General features: G+C 45.9%; 1 protein-coding gene across 2 annotated transcripts in view; it reads right to left on the bottom strand.

Annotated features, from left to right (window-relative positions):
* SLCO3A1 (solute carrier organic anion transporter family member 3A1) overlaps window positions 1-24,112 on the bottom strand; it is a 285,640-nt gene that overhangs the window by 221,913 nt on the left and 39,615 nt on the right. For both annotated transcript variants that reach the window (XM_045561769.1, XM_045561768.1), the window contains exon 2: window positions 6,503-6,968. In XM_045561769.1, coding sequence (XP_045417725.1) covers window positions 6,503-6,968 — 466 coding nt within the window. The remainder of the gene's footprint in view (window positions 1-6,502; window positions 6,969-24,112) is intronic.

The following is a 24,112-nucleotide window of genomic DNA, read 5'->3' as shown; positions in this document are numbered from 1 at the left end:
CAGCTGGAAACTCATCTGAAATCCGGGAGGCAGGTCCCTGGAGGGGCCAGGATTTGAATTTCAGGACTGCTGCACCCCAGAGCCCACACTCCAAGTCTTGTCCAAGGTCACCCAAGCGGCAAGCACGGCAGTGATTCTGTGAACCACAGCACGTGAATTATGAGTGGCTGCAAATGAATGAGAAACACCTAGCAGCCCAGGCAATATGCAAGTACCAGATAAGAGCCACATGCGCGTTTCCTAGCACGTTGCTAAAAACACACTGAAAATGGCATGTGACCAGCAGCTGGGGAGAGGGACTGGAATATGGCCAAAACAAATTGACCACTTTTACAGTGTCATTTATTTTAGAAAAAAAAATTAATGAAGGAAACTTCAATATCAATGACATTGCAAGAATATAATGAGGTATGCTTGCTCCCATAAGGGATGCCTTTTTAATTATTTTTTCAGAAAAACTGCAGTCACAGTGTATTTGATCCATACCCAACCCATACTCTTTGGAGAGTTAAAATACATTTTACCCAATGTCAAGTTAAAACAAAAACTCATCAGAGGCAAAATAACTCTTTGCTCCAAGGGCTCCGAGAAGAAATTTGGTTCTCTGGTTGCTGGCTGCTGCTATTCGTGTGACCTTTGTATTAAACAAACACTTGGCAGATGAAATCTGAGAATAATTTTCTTTGCATCATTAACTAGAACACAGAGGGCTGCACTGGGTTTCAATATAAGTGATAAACAAAGAAAACATGACATATTTGTGTCTAATACACTTGCCGCCCAGCTTGAAGCAATTGTTCTGTGTATTCAGGCATCCTGCAAGGGCTCCATTCTCCCTGGGAATGCAGAGGGACCCTCAGGAAACCCTTCTCAAAGAACCCCCTTCCACCAGCTAGCTCCCAGTCTCTCCAAAGCAGCCACTCTCAGGAGAATCTGCCAGCCTTCTCTGTGTGTGTGTGTTGATGTTGCCTGTGTGTGTCTGCCTAACATACATAACTCAAAACTATCTGGTTTCATCTGGATCCCAATATGCATTTTTAAAACATCATCCACATTTGATAAAATTGCCACAGAACTATACACACAGAGACAGGCAACTGAGTGCATACAACAGTGGTGAAATCTGAATAAACTCTATGCATCGTACTAATGCTAATTTCCTAGTTTTCATATTACTCTATAGTTAGTTATGCATGACTTCACCACTGGGGGAAACTGGGGATGAAGGGTATAGGGGACATCCCTATATTCTGCAACAACTTGTCATTCTATCATTTCAAATTAAAAGGTTAAAAAAAGAAACGTATATCCTCAAATAATTCCTCAGGTACTTTGGGGGGAAAAGATGATGATGGAGGTCCTCATAAAAGAAAGTTAAGGCAAAAGAGGCAGCAGTCCAGTTCTGGTTTGGTACTGGTCTCTTTGGTGAATGTTATGGGCTCAATTGCAACCCTCCCTCAAATTCCTACACTGAAGCCCTAACCCCCAGTATGGAGGCACGTGACTGTATTAGCAGATAGAGCCTTTGAAGAGGTAATTAGGTTACATGAGCTCACACAGATGGGCCATAATCCAATCTGACTGGTGTGCTTGCAAGAGGAGGACATTTGGACACTCACAGATACCAGGGGCATTCACACACAGAGACAACCACATGATGAGGCAGCGAGGGGGGCCTTCTGCAAGCCAAGGAAAGAGGCTGCAAAGGAAACCAAACCCACTGGCCCCTTAATCTTATACTTTGTATGAGAAAATACATTTCTGTTGTTTAAACCATAGCAGCACTAGCAAACTAATATGGTGCCCGTATCCCACATCCCCCATTCGTCTGGATTTGTCCCCTCAGTAATGAGCTCCCAGCCCTTGGCAACCCTCTTTAAGAGGAAAGCAACAGCAGCAGGGGGGGCAGGAAACCCCATCCAGGAAGGAATAAAGGTCTTAGTATAGAAGAGCTAAGCTTTAGGTGATCCCTCCCTGCCCATGAAAGGTTAGCACTCAGCTGTTTCAAGAGTCATAAGAATACAGAAGAGGAATCAGAATTTTTTACGGTGGGCATAGAGGGCAGAACCAGAACCAGGGTGTGGGAAGTTGTAAGGAGGCCTATTTCTAACACAACATACGGACAACGTCCTAATGGCTACTGTAGGGCAAGAATGGGAGGAACGGCCATGTGAAAGTATGGCATTCCCAACGCTGGGGACAGGTGAGCATAGGATGGAACAAATCTGCTGCCCCTGCCCAAAGTCTAAGCTCTGATGTGCACCCATCTCTACTCAAAACACCATGAGACAGGGCCACAGCCTCTTTCCAGAACCCAGACCTGAACTGCTGGCTAGCACCATGCCCTCTCTTTCCACCCCACCCCTAACTCTCCATTCTGGCTCTGACACCCATTCTCCAATCCAGCAGCACCTCTCTCCCTAGACTTAAGGCACGCAGCTGTCTTCCCACCTTCCTGGTTCCTGCAAGTTTTATTCCCTAAAGGCTTCAGGCTGTATTATGGAATGTTTTCTTGCACTTGACCCCCTGGACCATCCACCACCCTCGACCTCCCATCCCAGCCTTGTGAGCAGATCCCAGATGTACCCGGAATAAGTAGCACTCTCAGACCCAGAGCCCAGCCCCACCCAGCTGAATGAGCACGAATAAGTTACTTGACCTCTCCAAATCACAGTTTAACTGTCTGCTTTGTTTATGACAGCAACAATTTTAAAAACCCATGTCCAACAACAGAGAGCATTAAATGTTATGGTATATGTTCATAAGGGAATATTATGTATATAGCAATAATGTCATAGAAGAATATTTAGTAACAGAAATGCTCATGAAATATTAAGAGAAATGAAATTACAAAACACGGTTTATCATAAACATGTTTTTTGCAGAAAAGCATACCAATGCAGAAAATAGAATTATATACATCATAAAGCTAAGAGTAACTATTCTCTAATAATCCTTTTTTAATATTTCCAAAATTGTAAACAGTGAACATGTAATACTTTTTAACTAGGAATACAGTTATTTAAAAAAATCTTTACCACTCTCATTTTACCTTTTTTCTCTTTGGAAAAAAAAAGGGAGGGGGGGCAACAACCAACTAATGCAGCAACCTAATAAAAGGACACAGTGAGTCTATTACATCACCCTACTTATACTGTCAGAAAAAGCAGGTAAAATTTATGTTTTGAACTTAGAGAAACAGAAGGACAGCTAAGAAAACTGGGCTAATGGAATGTCGCAACCTGGAGCTAGAGGCATGCCTAGACTCCCAAAGAATTGATTCCTGTACCCCAGTAGGGTTTTCACTGCCACCCTGTTCATGTAGTCCCTCTAGGAACAAACAGTGCCACATGCCACCCACGGGTCATCATCTGGCTGCACTGTGAGGCTGGGTGCCACATGCTGCCGTAGTGAAAAGCCTGCCAGCAAAGTCCCCATTCATCCAGTTTGTCCCCTAGTAATGAGCTCCCTCAGCTCCGCACCCGCCCACCCCAGCCCACACACACACCCTGGAAAGGACTGGCCTCAGAATCATGCAGCCAGAGGAGCCCCTTGTGAAAGGCCCATCCAGGAATACAGGAGTTTGGCAGCAGCTCAGCCACGGGAGGCCAAAGCAAGTAAGTCATTTCAGTTGAATATATCAGCTTGATTCAAGATGGAATGCTTCACATTTCCCCTGGCTGTCGTAGGATCTGTGACATGTCCACTGATGTCATGGCCACAAGTCTCATCACCAATGATCTGCAGCCTGAGCAGTGCATTTTGGTTATTCTCTTCCCTCCTGACATCCACAGAAAAGGATCAGCTTGTGAACAAGCCTGTGTGTTACGTGTGCAATACTTAGAATCCTTTCAATCTCCAATCCAGTGTCACATTTTAGGCATATGACCAGGCGGCTGGTCTAGACCAGCTTTGCAGGAGCTGGAACCAGGGGTACATGTGCTATTCCACCCCAACAGGTGCACATTTACACTTACAGTCCCAGCATCAGAGACTTTCCTCCTCTCTGCAGGGAGTTAAGAGGCCATAAATTCATATCAATTCTGTTCAGTGGGCTTCCCCAAATAGTTCCTAAAGCAAAATTAAGTGGCTTCAGGAACTAGCTCCCTATTACAGGAGATAAGTGCTGAAATATTCTTGCGATCACAAACACTTTTTCATGGCTTATACAATAAATGAATGAACCGGTTATGTTCTGCATATGCCATGATCTTTATAAATTGTTCCTGGAGAGTTCAAACCGTGCACAGAAAAAAAAAAGGCCACCTATTGAGGCCAATCTGTGCAGAAGGCTTATTTATTCTCTGTGGCTCCCTATAAACACAGACCCATGAAATCAATTCAGAGAGACTAAGAGGAGCCATCTTCACAGCTTTGTCCTATCATGTTGTAGAATTTGGTCATATGTACCAGAGTCACCAAGATGTCCATGCACCATGCAAATAGACACTCTCCCAACTCTCTGACAACTTAACCATAAGAGGAAGGAATACAGTGCCCAAATAGAAATTGGACTGAACAGTTGTTCCTACCAAAGGCTCAACCAACACAAATCCTACAGACAAGGCCTCAGAATTTAAGAAGGCCCCTTGCGTCGAATGGTCAGCCCTACTGGCCATGCCACCACCTCCCACACCCCCATCCCCCAAACCAAAATGCCTCCTCATCCTAAAGCTTGGCACATACACAACAAGCCCATCAGAGGTGTGGGGCAATACCAGAGCATAACTCATCAGGGAATACTTTCAGAAGAGTGTTCAGAGACTCCTTCAGGAAGCCCCAAGCAGGGGTGATTTAGCACTGGTATGACTTCAGGGAGATTCTGGAGAGAAATTTTTCTACTTGATTCTATCATCAGAGACAAGAACTCAGCTTTTCACCGCCCATTTCATTCCCTGTGGTCTGATTTATCTACTTCCTGCTATTGCTACCAGAAAACAACTCTCCCCGGGTCCTAGAGGGACATCAGTCAAGTCAGAGACCAATTAGCTGGCTGGATCTCAGGAGACCTTTTTGGCTACATGCTGTAGCCCACATCCTGGTCTGCAAAACACTCACATGGAGTGGCTGTCTCTCAAGCTTTAAAGGCAACAAAAGGTAAATGAGTCCCCTAGTCCCCAGCCCATGTCCACTTAGACACTACAATAGAAACCCTAACCCTCTGTGGCCTCAGCTGTCTTCTTTGTGTTCCATAGGCAGGTCCTGCCCAGGCTGGCTGGTGATGGGGCAGCACATACTCTCCACCTGCTCTGCCCTGAGCGCGACCACAGAAAGCTGAAACATCTGCAACACAATTGTTCAATAAAGGCATCTATTCCATAGCTGGGACGAGAAGGCACAGGAGAAAATCAGCATTCCAGCTTGTACTGGTTGCAAACCATCCTATCTCAGAAAGCTTGGGCAGTGTAAGGTGGCAGCTTGACAGGTAGGAAGCTTTATGTCAAATTCAGTTCAAATTCTATTTTAACTTAAACCTCCATAATATAATTAACTTTATACCTCAAGGCACACTGCTTTTGGGAGGCACGCAGCTTTCTCAGGTGGAGGGAATTTTCTCAAAGCTTTGCACTCAGTGACTAGGGATGTGTCAGAACAATCCAACAGCTTGTGGGAGACAGAATATACTTTGTGTAACGGAGATGCTGGCCCAGCCCTCATTCTACAAGTGACCTTCCAACCGTGCCCACAAGGAGCTAGCGAGAATGCCGTTCGCCACGTGAGCAACCTGCCACTTAAGAGTTTCTTAACCCTAGACCTGCACGTGGCTCCCCTCCTTCCAGTATGAAATATCAGCAACTATGACAGTGCAAAATAATTTTTTCAAAACCCAAATACCCCATTTCTTTCTAAATATCCTGTTCCCATAACCCCGTTATTAAAAAATTATTATAAGTCACCAACTTGGAATCATACCAAATGCTGGCAATGAGATCGCCTCTCCTTTTGAGCTGCAATAGGACAATGACCAGGAGATCATTCTGATTCTTAAAAGCTGCGGTTTCAAATGTGTAGACCCCATGTATAGCTTGGTGACTAATACCAGACAGCCCAAAGTCCACACACACACACACAGAATGCAGATAAACACGACATTCCTCCTGACCATGTCTTCCCATTCGAGGTTTGTAAATGCTCCAGCCCAGTGAAGCTCAAATCCGCCTGCCCATTAGCACCACCTGGGGAGCTTCAAACAAAAACGCTCCACATCCAGGCTGCATCCCAGACCAAATATACCGGAGTTTCTGGGGGTGCAGCCCAGGAACCAGTATTTTTCACAAACCCCAAGGTGTGCGGTCAAGTCTGAGAACGAGTGCCCTGGCACAAACACGTCCAGGGCCCACCTTTCTGTCCCCCGGTCAACACACATGGTTGCCAACACACACACATGCACACGCACACACACCCCGGTCAACACACATGGTTGCCAGCACACACACACACACACACACACACACACACACACACACACACACACACACGCGCGAGCCGGGGCGGCTCCTACCTATGTAGAGCGAGGAGTCCTTCCTCCGCACGTGGTCGTCGATGTAGGAGACCCCCAGGGGCTGCACGGGGGTAGCACCGATGCCCAGGAGCACCTGGGCCCCAATGAGCAGCAAGTACATCATGTTGGTAGCCGTCCGGTTGCGGCAGATGAGGTCGGGGTCGGGCCCCTCGTCGCCGCCCGAGCCGTTGGCAGCGCAGACGTCGCGGCCCTCGGCGCCCCAGCGGATCTCGCCCGCCTCGTACTTGTACTGGTGCGTCAGGAACTCGGGCAGCGCCGACAGCAGCGCGCCCAGCGCCATGACGATGCCGCCGCAGCCGATGAGGCGCGGCCGGTGCCCGCGCGCCCCGAAGTAGCTCACGAAGAGGATGAGCGCCAGGTTCCCGATCTCGAAGCTGCTGGCGATCACGCCCACGTCGGCGCTCTGCAGGTTGAACCTGCGCTCCAGCGTGGTCAGGACGCTCACCTGAGGGGGGCAGGAGGCAAGGTCAAGGCCAATCAAAGAGCACTCCTGGGGGTCTCCTCCCCCCCCCTCCGCCCCCGCCCCCGCACGGGGCACCCTGCCCTGCCCGGACCGCCCACCTGGCGTCAGTGACACAGGTGTAAAGGCAGCTGTGCAAACTGAGTTAAACCTGAACAATCAGAAAGACGTTCCCTCGGTATCATAACTCTAATCCAACGGTTAAAGAATTCACTTTCCCAGGAGCAAAGACGTTTTTCTTGGCACCTGTTTCCAGCCTGAAAGGTTCTACTCTCCCTTCCCGAAGCACTATTTCCCCCCACCCCACAGGCCACCACTGTAGAGGGCCCATGAAGTCCTATAAAAGTCCTGAAGTCCACAGTTTGCACACACTCCCCAAAACATACCACCCATAAAGTCCATGCTAGAAGGACACAGGAGCCAGAGGCTTTTTATTACCAGGTTAGCAAAGCCAACCTAAAGAAAATAAATAAAAACAAACTTAAAAACCTAGCTGGCAAAATGGACAAGCTAGGTTAGCCCAGTAGGATAATCATTAGCTATCTGCTTCCTTCTGGAAATTTCCAAACAATGTAGATGTCCCTAGAGGCCCCTGACTGTTCTAGGCACTATAGCCATGCCAAGGGCCCTCCCAGTAAATATTTTTATGATTTTCCCCACTTTTTGTATTCTTGTCCACCCTACATTTGTTTAACAAATATTTACTGAACATCTGCTATCTGCCTGGCAATGCTCTAGACACAAAAGACAGAAAAATGAGGAAGAGAGGCCACCTGGCCTGAAGATGCCACCCAGCAGGAAAGTAGACATGTGCCCAGCTATATCACAAAGCGACAGGAGGTTATGTCTGTGATGCAAATATCACACTAGGAGGGCGCCAGGAAGACATGCATTATCATAGGGCTTCTTGGGGTGGCAAGAAGAGGAGATGGTTTCCCTCCTGCTGTATGCAAGTTCCACATGGGGTGTTATGAGCAAGACAAGAGTCCCTGTCATGGGAGATCTGACAGCGGAATGAGGCCCTTGCTGGGCAGGGAAGAGCATTTCAGGCAAAGGGAACAGCATGAACAAAAGTCAGGTGGCATGATTTAACTATGGAATAGAACACAGTTAGGAAGTTGTGGTGAGGACAGATTATAGAGAGCCACAAATGTCACTGTGGTGAATTTAGACAATCCTAAGCAGTGACGTAGAAGGAATGCAGATTGTGGAATGTGGAAAACCTGGTTTCAATCTCTGCTATTATTGCCTTAATAAGGTCTGTGGTCTCCGTCACGTTATTTAACCTCCCCCAACCTTGATTCTGCGAAATAGGGATCCTAATATCTAGCTGGCAAAATGGATGTGAAGATTAGAAATAGCATATGGAAAGTCTGCTAGCACACAGCAGCCTTCCCCTACATGGCAGGAGCAGGTGGGGAGGGGCAGGGAAGCAGAGGCTCTGGGGCCAGGCCACCTGGGTCCATCCTGACTCTGGGTGACCAGGGCCCAGTCACTCTGTGCTTCGGCTTACCCCATGTGTAAAACAGGGAGAGTGCTGCCCTGCAGAGCGGGCACCAGGAGTAAACAACACATGTGTAAATGCTAGCTAAGGGTTAGCTCTAACTGGTATTATCATCATCGTATTTCTGTGGGCACCATGGACATCAAAGGTTTTCAAAGCATGAGTCACACCAGGTGTGGCGAATGGATGGGGAAGAGTAAATAAATGAACGCCAGCGGAGAAACAGCTGGGCTATTATTGCGAGAACAAGAAAGGGCTCAATACAATGGCAATGGACATGAGCAAGAAAAGATGTGGAAAGCATTTTAAGGCAGAATTCTATTTCTGGGAGACTGGGCTGGGTCTGTTGACCGAGTGGGTGTGTCTGCAAGGGAAAGGGCAGACAGGACAGTCACACGGACCCAGCCTTCCTCTAAATGTATAAACGTGGACACTGTTGTAAACACCTGTGCATCCACAGCCTCTCTGCAGTGCCCACACACGGGTATCTGTGCACACATGCGTACACCAGTGCTGTTAGCGTGCCTCTACTTCCCTTTACCGTAAAAGTAACAGTGAGGCCAGGTGATTCCTCTTAGCGTCATTTTCAAACCCACACATTTAAACAGACTCCTTTAGCAGAGTGGTTCTTGACCTCACCTGCAGATTAGAGGCACCTGGTCCCGACCTAGAATTTGACTCAATTGTTCTAGGGAACAGCCTGGGCCCTGGGATGTCTTTAACGCTCCCCAGGTGATTCTAACGAGGGTGAGCAGCACATGGCTAACGGAATGACACACATTACTGGAGTCTCTCTCTCCAGAGCAGCGTTGTAACATCCGCATACACCCTCTGTGGCCAGCGTCCCAACCCTGACTCCTGCTTCCATTGTGCTTTGTAACCAAACCAAGGCCAGCTCACAACTCACTCAGCCCTAGTTACGTGATTAGATTATTATTTTTCAAATGCCAAGTATTTGCGATTGTCAAGAAAAGAAGTGTAGCTAGTCCTGACTTCACTCAAATGGCTTTCAAATACTTCCAAAGAAGTTCTCTCTGAAAGGTTTGGGCAAGTAAAAACATACTCACTTTTTCCCCTGGCAATACAAACAAACGTGATGGAATAAATGCTCTAACAGGGGTTTACAATAGGCGATACAGCGTGGGAACAAAAAGGAAGGCAGCGTGAAGGCCTGGAAGGTGGGGGACTTTGGGAAGCTCCACAGAGGCTTTTGTGTGAGGCCCAAAAGATGCTGGATGCAGAAGTGGAGAAGGACACATCTTAGCAAAGTCCCCTGGAGAGTCACCTTGAGCAGTGTGGTGGGCCTGCATCTTTGCAACCTCCACCATGGCGGGGGAGGGTGACAAAGTGAGAGGAAGGTTTGGAACAGAAGCCATGTCTCATTTCTGCCATGAGGCTTAATGACATACACACAAGACAACAATCTGAAACATGACAACTGCTCCATTTCAGCAGGTGTGCCCTGTCATAAAATATCATGCAGGTGTGCACAGTTATGACAGATAAGGGTGGTGGGGACAGAGACAGCTGTGGGCAAAACAAAAAATAATTAGATCTTCTAGAGACAGATAACGCCCACGCCTGCAGCGCTTGTCCTGGCTCACATCTGCTCTTTGCAGAGCAACCCACAGGGGGGACAGGAAGTAGCAGGGTCTCTCCATCCCTGACCTGTGGCCTCTCCCAGGCCCCAGCGATGCTAGTCTGGGTCAACAGTTAAGTCACATAAAGATTCTGAAATGATGCTTTGCGGATCAATTAGATCAGAGGCTAATGTTTTCACTCACTTAAAACACAATTTTGAGAAGATGGACTAATTAAGTATGCATGAGGCCATAAAGCCCACTTGTGGCTTTGATGTGGCAGTGAACGACCCGGCAATGAGGAAGATGTATGTTAAAGGGAATGGCTGTCTTTGCTTAATGGGTAACAGGGCTGGTGGAAAGTGTCTTGGTGATTAGCGAGAAAGGAGCAGCGACTCCCACAGGAAACGGAAGGAGGAAGTGCCCTTATCCCGGGCCAGTGGATATGAAGTTATCACGACAAGAATGCAGTATTTATCGGTTTCTACTTCCACAATTTAAAATAAAAAAAATTGACGTGCAGTTCAGAATCTCTTGGAATACTTGTTAAACAGAGAGATTCCCAAACCCTGAGACAAGACCTGGAAACCACGGTGTTATAAAGCCCCCACTGCCTCTGACGCCCAGCTGGGGAGAAGTACCACGGACCACCCGGACGTCCAGGCTCACGCTCACCGTCAATCTAGAACCCACGTTCTCAACCTTCACTGGCAGCAAAGTCACCCCTGGAGGGTATGAGCCTCCAGGGCTCCAAGCCCAGAGTTCTGATTCAGCAGGTCTGAGATGGGGACTGAGGATTCGCATTTCTAACAAGCTCCCAGGTGAGGCTGCCGCTGCTCATCGGGGGACCCCACTTTGAGAACCTCAGCTCTACTGGACTTCCTCTCCTCAACAGGCCTAACCCCATTCAAAAGATTGAAGAGTTTGTTTCTTAGGTTATATTCAAATTCAGAGTAACTCCTCATTTGCAGTTCACAGAGACACCCTCTCCCCATGTGGGAATGTGAGCTGCATTTGGGGGGGAGGCTCACCTCTCAGGGTCCTAGAGTCACACTCAGCCCAAAAGAAAGAACTTGAGCCCAGTTGTGACACTCAGAGGCCACGGCCAAGGACACATGAGCCCTTCCTCACTTTTAGAAGGTGCCAGCCAGGGCAAGGTTATCAGGCACTCGCTGAACAAGAAGCCAAGTTCCTCGGGGCAGTGGCAGAAGCTCAGGACTGCCCTCGAGAGCCCTCCCAGAGGTGTGCCCACCTTCTCACTCTGGCCCGAGTGCCGGAGCCTGGAATGGCCTGGAGAGCTTTGAAAAACACCGGTGCCTGTCCCCTTATCAACCCAAGACTGACATAATTTGTGAGAGGTGGGCCTGCGCATCCTATTTTCAGAGCTCCCCAGGTGATTCTAATACGCAGGCGGGCAGCGTTGTGTGCGCGCACAGGTACATGCATATCACGTGGCAGAGGCGCTGTGTACGAATGACTGTTTCCAGCAGGGCACCCGCCCGCCCCATGTGCCACCAGGTAAAAGAGAAATTCAGTCAATGCTGCTTTATTTCTGGAGGAATGAGTTACCCTGTAGCATGCTCATATAACAAATGGGTGTCATTTTAAAACCATTTTTCTTTAAAAAGCAGACTAAGAATTATGTGGAGAACCCCTTAGACACTGACTCTGGCCTCCAGCCGACGCCGAAAGCATCCTCACGGCTGTGTGCAAGGGGGGAAGGGGGGACAGCAGGGCAGCAAATGTGGGAGACTGTGAGAGCCTCACGTCAACTGGGGAAGCTTGGGCAAGGCACTTAACACTCCTGTCACTCCCCTTCCCTTCTGTACAGTGGAGATGACGATTCCACCTCGCAGCTTGTCACACGGTTCAAATGAGGGGGGACACGCTTTGCCTACGGCACCTATGCCTGGGGTTGTGAATACACAACGGGGCTTTACCCTTCCCTGCAAAAGGATCCTAAAAAACTCCAGCTCTCTCTGGACTGCTGCGTTTGCTCTATAGGAGCACTACTGTCTTCTCTGATCACCCTGTCTGCGAGTGACAGTCTCAGCTGGGCTTTCCACAGAGAGCCTCCTTGGTCTCTCTCTGAGACTGTCTCTGCTATCCCCTGCATGTTTCTCTGCTTCATGACTTGCATCTTCCTCGAGCTAGTTTTCCCTCTACACTCCATTTCTCAGTTTCCCTCAACTCACCCTTCTCCCGCTGTCTTCCCTAAATGGCTCTAAAGTACAACAGAGGCAAACTTTTTATTATTCCTTATATTTAGTAGATTTTTACGTGCATCAGTTCATTCTAAGAGAATCTGTGACATTTTATGATTCTCTTCCTTTAAAAAAAAAATCTACACTTAATTGCTTCCTACTTGTAAATCTCATCATTGATTTTTCTCTGTAGCTCTTTGGTCCCTCATAGAAAAATAAAGACTCTCCCTCTCCAGTCACCTAATAGAATTTCTCCCACTCAGTATCAGAGCTCTAAGGCATTACCAGACATTTCTGCATCAGGCTGGCTATTATTAACAGTCCGTGCTTAGCACCTTCCCCAAAACAACTTGAGACATTCTTTGAACTCTCAATTTGTGTGGTGCCAGGTCTCTGTTATTAGATAAACTTCAAGAACAATAGGAGCTAAATGATTTCCTCAGCATTCAGCAAAACCGTACAGTGGAGCAGACACAGCCTTAAGACAGAGATCTCAGTCTACCGTGCTGACAATTTATGCGCACGCACACGCCCTGGGCAGAAGCGCCTTCGCAGACTCAGGTCCTTTATATGCCTAGAGCCCCGGCTTCCTGCCACGTGCACTGAAAATCCTTTATCGAGTCCCGCTGCCAGGCCAGGGGCTGGGCATGCAAAATGTGATGGACTTGATCTCTGCCCTCAACCAGCTCAAGTATAATGGAGATAACTACGAAAACAGACAATTGTCATGAAAGATGAATAACGATTCTCTTCACCAGAATAAAGAAAAGCACACAGTAACCAAAGCAATAGCCTAGTTAGTTAGTTAGTACCCAGCAACTGAGGAGGAAAGTGTCATCAAAGCAAGCTCCAGAATGGGGGTAGCATTAATTATAATCATATTGAACATTTGTTAATTACTTATGCTAAGTACAGTACTGATTGCTATACATATACTGACACACTTATCTTTTTTTTTTTTTAAGACAGGATCTCGCTGTGCCACCCTGGCTAGAGTGCAGTGGCGCGATCATAGCTCACTGCAGCCTCAAATTCCTGGGCTCAGGTGAGCCCCCTGCCTCAGCCTCCTGAGTAGCTGGGACTACAGGAGTGTACCACCACGCTAGGTAATTTTTTTTATTTTTCGTACAGATCGGGTCTTTGCTATGTTGCTCAGGTTAGTCTCAAACTCCTGGGCTCAAGTGATGCTCCTGCCTTGGCCTCCCAAAGTGCTGGGATTACAGGCATGAGCCACGGCACCCAGCCCTGACACTTATTCTACACCATGATTCCATGAGGTAGGTATTATTACTATCCTAATTTTAAAGATGAGAAACCTGAGTCCAGAGAAGACAACCAGCCCGCTAATGGCCACGCAGCCAGTGAGCCAGACAGCCAGAACTGAAGCCCCAGCCCACTGATCCCACAGCAACCAAGTGACCAAGCACTGTGCCCTGTGCTACGGTGAGGGGTCTTGACCCAGGAGTGAAGGCTAACAGGACCTACCAGTTAGGCAGAGGCAGCCCCAAGCAATTGATAACCAAATTTGCTATAAGTTTAGTTCTTGTTAAAAGTTATATAGGGAGAAAAAGAATTCTGAGGTCATATGTAATTTTGAAAACTCCCGGAACCAATACCTCATGTATACCAAGGGACAACTATATATACTATCAGAAACATTAGTTTAAGGCAATATGAGAAATTTTTATAATTAAGTGCTAGAAAAAGCTCTGCTTCTCCTAGAAACTAGTTCTATTATTTCTCTCATCGTAGGTACCCCCAACCAAAGGCTATTAAACAATGTGATTATAGTTGCATTTCCCTTTTTGCTTTGCTTACTAGGAATCTCAGACCCAAACCTGCAGCCATGCTAGAGTAATGGTGTGGAATGTCAGAGCTGAGCATAAGTGTCTCCTTTCTTTTTCTTCTTAGCCTTCAAACTCTACTTGTAATTCCACAGGAGTGTACTACTTACAAACCTCCTCTACCAGGGCAGGGTACAAAATCATTATTTATAAATTCCTCAAGAGCAAACTGCCAGAGAAGAAGGGCTAAATCCTAAATATCAAGATAATCAACTTCCACCTAATTATATCCTCTCTTGAAAATGAACCTCACAAACAAGCTGATAAGAAAACAATACAGTTACCAAAGCTCATATTTAACACATCCAGGTATAAGTTAAACATAAGTCAGAACAAAACAGCGCCCACCTATGAGCAGCATTAAAAAGCTTCCAGAATAATAAAAAAGTCTAATTTTAGCATAGAGCAGTGAAGACAACAGCCACGTACATTAAGAGCTCATCTTCCTCAACCTGCCCACCCAGCTCCCTGCTCAAATCTGACTATCCATCCTCCCACTCTTATTTTAGCGTATCTCAGGCACAAAACACCCTCAGCTGCATCTGAGATGCACAATGATCCATCCCGGGACCAACAGACATTACAGCTAAGGCGGATGTTGACATGATTTAGCCCATTCCCCAAAGTCCACTGGGAGGAACCTGAAGCCCAGAGGAGTGAAGTGGTTGGCACCAGATCGCACACCTGGAAATGACACTGCTGACATCTGAGCCAGTCCTTTCCCCCATGCTCAATGAAAAGCAGACCTATCACTACTTGGTCTCCCTTCCTTATGAGTAAAACAGTTTACTGCTTATTGGATGCATGCTAAGTGTTCAAGGTGCTAAAAATGCTGTACTATTAAGTAGCAACATAAGTACCAAAAGGTGTACTTGTAACCGAACACAGAAGTGTAGAGGTTAACGTTGGTGCATGCTGTGACAACAGTGCCTCTTCCTGCCGGAGCCAGAGGTGGGACCCTCTTCAGAGGAAGGGGTAAGGGAGGGCATCTGCTGGGGGCACCGTACCTCTCCCCAAGGAAAGAGCTGCCCTCCCTCCCCATCAACATGGGTCCCTCTACCCAACCCACCCCCTCCTGTCTCCATCACTGTGCCCTGTTTCTTCCTCTTCACTCCCACCCTCTCCGTTGGCTCTATCCCCACCTGTCTATAGTCATGTGCCCAATTCTCATCCATGCAAAAATGACAACTTAAAATCAATAATCACCTTTCCTGTCACTGCCATCCTCCTTTCCTTCTGTTAAGCATCATAAAGAAAGTCCCCACTAGCTGGGCACACCTCCCTGTTTTCCAGGCTCAGTCAAGCCCGCGCAAGCAGGCTTCAGGCCTGTTGCTACTATGCCGTGGCCACAGGAAGCTGCTCTTGATAAAGGTTCCTGGTGACATCCGACTTCTTTGAGGTAACTGTTATTTTCCTGCCCTTATCATACCAGGTTTCTCTGTGATCTGTGACATAGCTGAGCACTTTCTCTTGTGACAGGCACAACCCAGCTATCCTCAGTTATCCTCCTATCTCCCCACCTGCTCCTCTCTTGTTCTCTATGGCCAGAATTCTCCAAGGTCACATCTGACTGTTCTTGAGTCATGGTCCTATTCTCCCTTGGGGAGCTTCACATCCTCCTGTCTCCTACATACTGACAACACCCAATCTCCCTCTGACCACGCTACACCTCTGTGTTCCAGACTCCTGCAGCCCACGATGGCCACAGCACCCACACTTCCTGGGTCCCTGTACAGAGATCTGCTCTCCCACGCCTGCACGGCACACCCTGCTCTTCTGATCTTTCCCTGTAAACACAAACACTTCACCAACATCTGCAGAGTCCAGGCCCCCAAACTGTTGCAGTCACCTGAGGCGTGCAGCTAGTCTCCTGGTTCTGATGCTTCTCCTCCTCCTCTAGCGCTCTCTGCTTTGCTCCCCCATCCTGACCCTGACTGTTAGATCCGTTGTTCATCACCTCTTCCCTTCCAAACTCTTTGTCTTGTGTGGAGAGATCTGCTGCTATGATCAGCTGCATTCTGCATATTCAGCCTCCCTCCTGCGAGAATCCCTCTTTGCACTTTCCTACACCGGCCTGGATCCTTCTCAGCCGCTAGCCCCCAAATGGGCCAAAATACTGCCCATCCCACTCCCATGCAAGTTGGAAATCCCTACTTATGCAGCAGCGAATCTTTCCCTGCCTTCATCTTTTCCTTTGCAACCAGAGTACCCGATAAAGACCTCTGTGCTGCGGTCATTATTGTGACACATCTCTCGTCCCTCACGAAGGCTGAGAGCTCCTTGGGAAAAGGGTTGTCTTATCTGTCTGCAGCCCTGCTCCTGAGCACAGAGCTGGCCACATGTGGCTAAGCCAGAGTCGCTGCAGACAGCTGTAGGACCTAGCCCTGCCTGCACAAAGGCATCCCACTGAGTGGTGAGTGGGGACTGAAACCAGCCCATACTCCGCTCACTCCAGCTGTATCCACTGGAGGAGGAAGCACCAATTTTTCATTTGCATGATGATCCTATACAGGTCACAAGCAGCCTGGGCTGGTGAAGACACACCGTAAGTCTCCCTGCCCTCCCACAGTTCCACAATGGCCCTTCTCTTTGCAAAAGTACCTAAAAATCAGCATCCTGGGCAAACTGTTCTGTCCACTCCTGGAGGTGCTTGATGCAAGAGGACTTCTGAAATGATGGCAACTGTGCTAATTAACTGCTTGGACTGGACGCACAAGTGTGCAGACCTGGTCTTAAACTCAATATGGCATGTGAGCAGCACTGGGCATTTGGGGCAGTTCCTAGAACTGGGAAGGAAAACATACTGACCAACCTTTGGCCTCAACAAGGCACCAGCCATCTGTTCCTCGGGTCCCCTGCAGTGTTTCCTCGCACCTGCAGTTACTCTGAGAGCTGTCCTCATTTCCTCTGAATGTCAAGCATCACTTAGTAATGATGATCTGAGGGTCCAATGAGCTGACTATGTGCAAGGCACCAGGCCAAGGGTAGGAGCGCAAGGCTTAAAGTGCAGTCCCTGCCCTTGCTGAACCAGTAAAAAGACCTGACAATATACAGCATTTACAGTGCCGAGCACTGCTCCCGTCACTCTAGGCAGATTCATCCGTTTCCTTCTTACAACCTAGTAGCTAAGTACTATCATTATTTCCCATTTAAAGTTGAACAAATAGAGGCACAAAGGGGAAGTCATTTGCCCAAGCGAGTGGCAGAGTCAGGATCCAAGCCTGGGCAGTCTGTGCCAGAGTCCACACTGGTAACAGCATTTCCTCTCTAGAAGAAGGAAAAAGCTGACAGGGCTGCAATGGCAGTGTGAGGAGCTTGGCAAATGTTCTCCTCAAAGAACAATGATAAAACTGCACAAAACCGTCAAAACAACCATTTCAAGACTCTGCGCGTAGACTAAGAGCATACAACAAATTGAGGAGCATTTATTCACTGAAAACTTCTCCATCAGGAGGTAAGTACAGCGGGAATGTGGTCCTTGCCCTCCTTCCCGCCCCCATGCAGGTGGGCACAGTGGAGCTCCCAGCAGGGCTGTCTATGCAAGCCAGCAGCCCCGCTGTTGGAGGGAGCTCATTTTGTTTAGAGTGGAGAGTGAAAAAACCCATGCTCAGTGACGTTGTCAGTAAGGATAGCAATCTTGATTGCAAATGAACCAGGAAATCCAGCTCAGCTACCTGGGGTGTAGTCCTGGTGAGGGAAAGCAACAGACTGACAGACTAGACAGAAATTTAACAGAAAGAGCAGCCATAAGTGTCTTTAATAAGCTCTCCACATACCCACGATTGACCAGAAGGCCATGTGCGCACACCAAGTAGAGCAGGGAGGGTCCATCCTCTCTGCTCATTCCTGATTGACCGTGAGCCTACGTGTCCAGGCAGAGGAGGTACAAAAAGGCCCAGAGAAAGTAAAAGCTAGAAGGCTTAAAACCTGCCTGACTTTTGAATGCAATCTTAGTGCTTGAGGTATTTGAACGCAAACTCTAACCAATCGTTGACTACACAGACACAGAGGCAACCCCTAGGAAGTCAGGCTTCAAAATAAAAATAGGAGTGTAAAACATAAATAAAAACAAGAATTAGAAACATGGATAAAACCAAAAACTGAGCCAAGACATGAGTGGCCACATAGCACAACGGAGACACATTCTACAGTTCAGGCAAGTAATTAAACAAACAGAAACAAAAACAAACCTTCAGGGAAGGAGGGGCGGAAAACTGAATCCAGTTGCTAGAGTATATTATCTTAAATGTCCAGTTTTCACAAAATTAACATACATGCAAAAAACAAACAAAAAGGAAAACGCATCCCTTTATTACTTAGGCGGAAAAGAGCAGTCAACAGAAGTTGTCTCAGAGTAGGCCTTGAGGTTGGACAAAGCAGAAAAAGATTAAAAGCCCTGATAATAAATATGTTCAGAGAACTAAAGAAATCTATGTTTAAAGAATTAAAGAACAGTATAATGACAATAATTCAACACATAGAGATTCTCAATAAAGACATAGGTATTATCAAAAAAAAAAGACCAAATGGAAATTCTGGAATTGAATAGTATAATAAATGAAATGACAACTCCACTAGAGGAACTCAATGTAAGATATGAGATATCAGAAGAAAACATCAGTGAACTTGAAGATAAATCAGTATTATTCAATCTGAAGGACAGAGAATAAAACTGGCCAGGCATGGTGGCTCATGCCTATAATCCCAGCACTTTGCGATGTTGAGGCAGGAGGACTGCTTGAGGCTAGGAGTTTGAGACCAGCCTGGGCAACACAGCAAGACCCCTTCTATAAAAAAAATTTAAAAATTAGCCAAGCATGGTGGTGCGTGCCCTCTAGTCCTAGCCACTCAAGAAGCTGAGGCAGAAATATCAATGCGCTTAAGCCCAGGAACTCAAGGATGCAGTGAGCTATGATCGTACCATTGTACTCTAGCCTGGGTGACAGAGTGAGACCTCATCTCTGAAAAAAAAAATTAATTTAATTTAAAAATGAACAGAACCTCAGAGACCTTTGGGACAGCATCAAGCACAGCAATATACATATCATAGGAGTCCCATAAGAAAAGAAGAGAGACAAGGGGGTATAAAAAAATATTGGAAGAAATAATGCCCCAAACATCCAAAATGTAGAAAAACATGTATCTAAAGGGCCAAAAAGCTCAACAAACCCCAATGTAGGACAAACACCAAAAGATTCACACCTAGACACATTATATAGTCTGTTAAAAGGTAATGACAAACAGAAAATCTTGAAAGCAGTAAGAAAAAAAAAGAAAATGACCTATCATGTACTAGGGATCCTCAATAAGATTAACAGCTGACTTTTCATCAGAAACAATGTAGGCCAGGCAAGAAAACAGTGGAATGATATCTTTAAAGTACTGAAAGGGGCCTGGAGTAGGGGGAGAGACTGTCAACCAAGAATTCTACATCCAGAAAAACTATCACTTAAAAATGAAGGCCAATAAAAAGAGATATTCCTAAATAAACAAAGACTGAGAGAATTCACTGCTAGAGAATCTTCCTTGCAAAGAATACTAAAGGAATTCCTTCACGTGGAAAGGAAATGACACCATACAGTAACTCCAATAGATGCTCAAATATACATTAAGAAATAAAGAGTACCAGAAAAGTCAAATATAAAAGGCTGTATAAATGTATTTTCCTCTTTTCTTAACTTCTTTAAAAGGTATAAGACTGCATAAAGCAGTAACACGGCATCCGTAACATATACATGTAATATAGGAGAATAATAGCACAAAAGATGGGGAGGAAATGAAGCCATATTAGAGCAAAGTTTCCAGGTTCTACAGGAATTAAGTTACTCCTGATCTGAAGTAGACTGTGATAACTTCAGGTACATATTGTAGATATACTCTCTAAGAAAACAATTCAAACATGGGGAAAAGGAATTTAAATGAAACACGAGAACATATTTAACACAAAAGATGGCAATAAAGAAACAAAGGAACATAAAAGAGTTGAGGCATAAAACAAATCACAAAATGGCAGATGTAAATCCAATTATGTCAACCCAATAACAGAATCCCAAAATACATGAAGTAAAAATTGACAAAATGAAAAGAGAAATAAATAATTCAACCATAATAGCTGGAGAAGATAATATCCCTCTTAATAACTGACTAAAACACTAGACAGAAAATCAGTAAGGATAAAGATGATTTGAACAAACTTTCTACCAATCTTAGAACTCAACAATAAAATAATAATTTAAAATAGGCAAGTAATTTAAATAGACACTTCACCAAAGAGGACAAATGTCTAATTAGCATTTGAAAAGATGCTTAGCATCATTAGTCTTCAGGGAAATGCAAATAAAAATCACAGTGAGATACCACTTCCCACCCAGTAGAATGTGTATAATAAAAAAATACAGACAATACCAAGTATTCACATGAATATGGAGAAACTGGAACACTCAGATATTGTGGGTGGGAGTGTAAAAGATAAAATGGTTACAGCCACTTCGGAAAACAGTTGAACAGTTTCTTAATAAGTTAAACATAACCTTACCACATGACCCAGCAATTCCTCCCCAGATATGTCTACACCAAGACTGCAATTAGCAGCAATGTTCATAATGACCTCAAACTGGAAACAACCCAAATGTCCATCAATGGTCAATGGAGAAACAAAATGTAATATACCCACAAATCTAATACTAATAAAATCCAACAAATCCAGTATCCACTATTTTCCAATACCAAAGAATAATAGCAATGTAATGGATCAAACTATCAATACATGTCAAAAAGATTATGCTAACTGAAAGAAGCCAGATGTGAAAGACTATATCTTGTATAATTCCATTTATATAAAATATCCAGAAAAAGGAAATCTATAAAAGAAAGCAGGTTGCCTGGGGAAGGGACTGACCATAAATGGGCATGAATGAGCAAACTTTTTGGAGCAATAGAAACTGAGTGTGGTGATGGTTGCATAACTTTATGAATTTGTTAAATATCGGCCAGGTGCAGTAGCTCACACCTGTGATCCTAGCACTCTGGGAGGCCAGGGCAGGAGGATCACTTGAGGTCAGGAATTTGAGACCAGCCTGAGCAAGAGCGAGACCCTGTCTCTACTAAAAGTAGAAAAAGTTAGCTGGATATGGTGTGCAGGCCTGTAGTCCTAGCTCCTCAGGAGGCTGAGGCAGCAAGATTGCTTGAACCTAGGAGTTGGAGGTTGCAGTGAGCTATGGTGCAACTGTACTCTAGGCAGGATGACAGAGCAAGACTCTGTCTCAAAACAAACAAAAAAATCATTGACTTGTATACTTAGCATGAATGGATTTTATGGAATATAAATTGTACCTCAGTACAAGAAAAAAAAAAAAAGACAACCCATAGAAAGGACCAAACTGTAAGGTGGAATGTGGTAAATGCATTGAGAAAATGGGAGAATATGTAGGGAGGTTCATGAAAAGCTTCCTGCAAGAGAAGTCGTGGGAACTAGATCAACCTATATTGATAGGTTAAGATGAAAGACAGGAGACTCCAAGCAGAGAACACCCAATAAGCAAATCCATCGAGGTGGCAAAGGCAAGAAGGAGTGTGGCTGGTGAGCTAATCATTCATGGTCCACTTTACCAAAACAGAGAAGTGAGGGGGACAGGTGGGGAACAGCCTGTAACATGGTCCTTCTCTGGCACTGGGCCAGCTTCCCTTCTAAGCCACTCTCTCTCCTCGTTCTAGATCAAGGTAGTAGACTTCGTGTTGGTTTGGCTATTTAGGAATCATCCAAGCAATGTACAGAGTTCCAGAAGATTCTGGAATACACTTGCGGGGCCCAGGAGTTGGTATTTTGAAACTTCTCTGGGAGATTCCAATGCTGTTTAACCTCATGGATGACTTTTCCCAAAGACTTTTCAATAGCTCTTCAGGTGGGAAAACACCAGCCCTTCCCTCCTTCCAGAACAGCACCTGGCCACCTTTTCATCCCAAGGAAAAAGCAAAGAGTTTCCTTTAGGCATTATTTCTTTGTGAATGGGAGATATGAGCCATCAAGAATAAAATTCAAGAGCCACGTTTTTTATCTTTTTTCGTTATCTCCCCCTAAGAACTTTTTTAGACATTTCTTCCTAATTGCCCCCCATGAAATTTTAATACCACAGTTAAAATGTGTATCTGTATATATATTTATGCTTTGTGCATAAAAAGAGTATTTCCCCTCCTCCCCCACCCACAAATTTCCCCTCCACTAGGGGTGATATCCCCTCTGTTGAGAATGGATGCTCTGGGATCTCAGAGTGAAGGGAAGAAGTCCCCAACCCAGTGAGTACGATGCTAGTATCCTGTGGATCTAAATGTTAAATTCCTTTAACTGAGTTTTTCCAGATCCTTTAGAAACGAGGAAGTGAATGCAGCCTTCTCGGCTCTCCAGAAGAGACTCAAATGGCTCTGGAGACCAGAGAATAAGGGAGCCAGGCCCAACACGGGGAACAATTATAGAAATGAGATGTTTGTGTCTAATAAAAGCTGAAAGCCAAGAGAGAAACATTGTGTGGTAAAATTGCATAGACAAGCAGGTCTAAGACGGTATTAGAAATATGAGCAAGTGTAAGAGAAAATGCACTCTCTAGAAAGACTGTGACCTCCAGCTTCTACAATGGAGGCATTGTCCCTGCAGCTGGATATACAGGACAAGCCATTCTTAACCTCAGTAAGAAAGTGGCTACTGCCTAAGTTGGGACCAACGAGCTGAGAGCATGTTGCTGTGTGCACTGGTGACGTGGGATTGTGGCTGTGTTCTTGAGCAGGGAGCCTGGTATGTGATGGATGGTCACCAGATGCATCCACAGGGAGTGCTGGAGTCCTACGATGTTAATTGGGTCACACTAGCTCCCTCTGACTTCACACTTAGAAATAAGATGTGTCAAAAGAGACACCTCAAGCAAGCCAAGAACACCAGAAACAACCCATGAGCACGTGCTTTCTGTAGCTCATGAAATTTCTAATTAAAAAATGCTGTTTGTCTACAGCCAAGATTCCCTCTCATGTTCAACTTCACCAGGCTCTGCCCTTCAGGCACAGGTCCCTTTCCTGTCCCATACCCGACCTCGCACTGACATGTCACCACTGCAGGATGCCTCCCTCGACAGGTCAGAAAATAGATCAAACACCCTGTCCACACTGCCACTAGAGCCTCGGCTTGCAGGACAGATTCAGCCTAGCACATGAGAACAAACCGAACCACTCAGCCACCAGCATCCTGGAAGACTGACTTGAGCAAGACGACAGTCCCAGCATTTGCATCAGCTGGGAAAAAACCTGCAGCAGTGTTAGCACATAGTCAAAAGAGCCAGGATGAAGGAAACAGTCAGAAATCAGGAGAAGGCTGCCGATTTTTTAATTTTGATCCAAAGAATGTTAAAAACCAGGGTAAGACATTAGTTGGAACATCCAACTTCTTCATGTTTTTGTTTTAAAAGCAACAATTTGTAGAGACAATGGCAAACAGTGCGGTAGGAACTTACCTTATGTTATTGTGAATTCTCACAACTTTCCAGCTGCTAAGAAGGCTCTATTACTCCATTTTCCAGAGGAAACTGAAGATCAGAAGAGTTACATATCTTTCCTAAGATCACACAGCTAGAAAGTGGCAGAGACAGGATTTCAACTCAGGCCGTGACACCTCTCAGCAGAATCACGGCTAGAATCATAGAGAGATGTTCTAAGTACAATTCCAACTGCTTTCTTATAAGATACAGCTCATCCCAGTGACGAACACCTTGCGTAAGGCTCACCTCTGTTCACACTGGGTACGGTCTCTCTCCAGAAAAAGCACCTCCAAGTGTCACTTCTGTCTTGAGTTCCACCTGAGAAGCAATTGTGACTGCACCATAGATCTGATGTTTATTTTGTTGCAGATAAATGAAAGTTTTTTTAAGCTTTGTGATAGGAGCCATCACTCTGAGTTCTCACCCAAGAACTAATGGTGGTTTCTAGAGTACAGGGTAGAGAGGTGCATGTGCCTCTG

The sequence above is a fragment of the Lemur catta genome, chromosome 9, assembly GCF_020740605.2.
Source record: "Lemur catta isolate mLemCat1 chromosome 9, mLemCat1.pri, whole genome shotgun sequence".
Lineage (NCBI taxonomy): Eukaryota > Metazoa > Chordata > Mammalia > Primates > Lemuridae > Lemur > Lemur catta.
The sequence above is the reverse complement of the archived record's forward strand: the minus strand, read 5'-3'. Positions and strand labels throughout refer to the sequence as shown.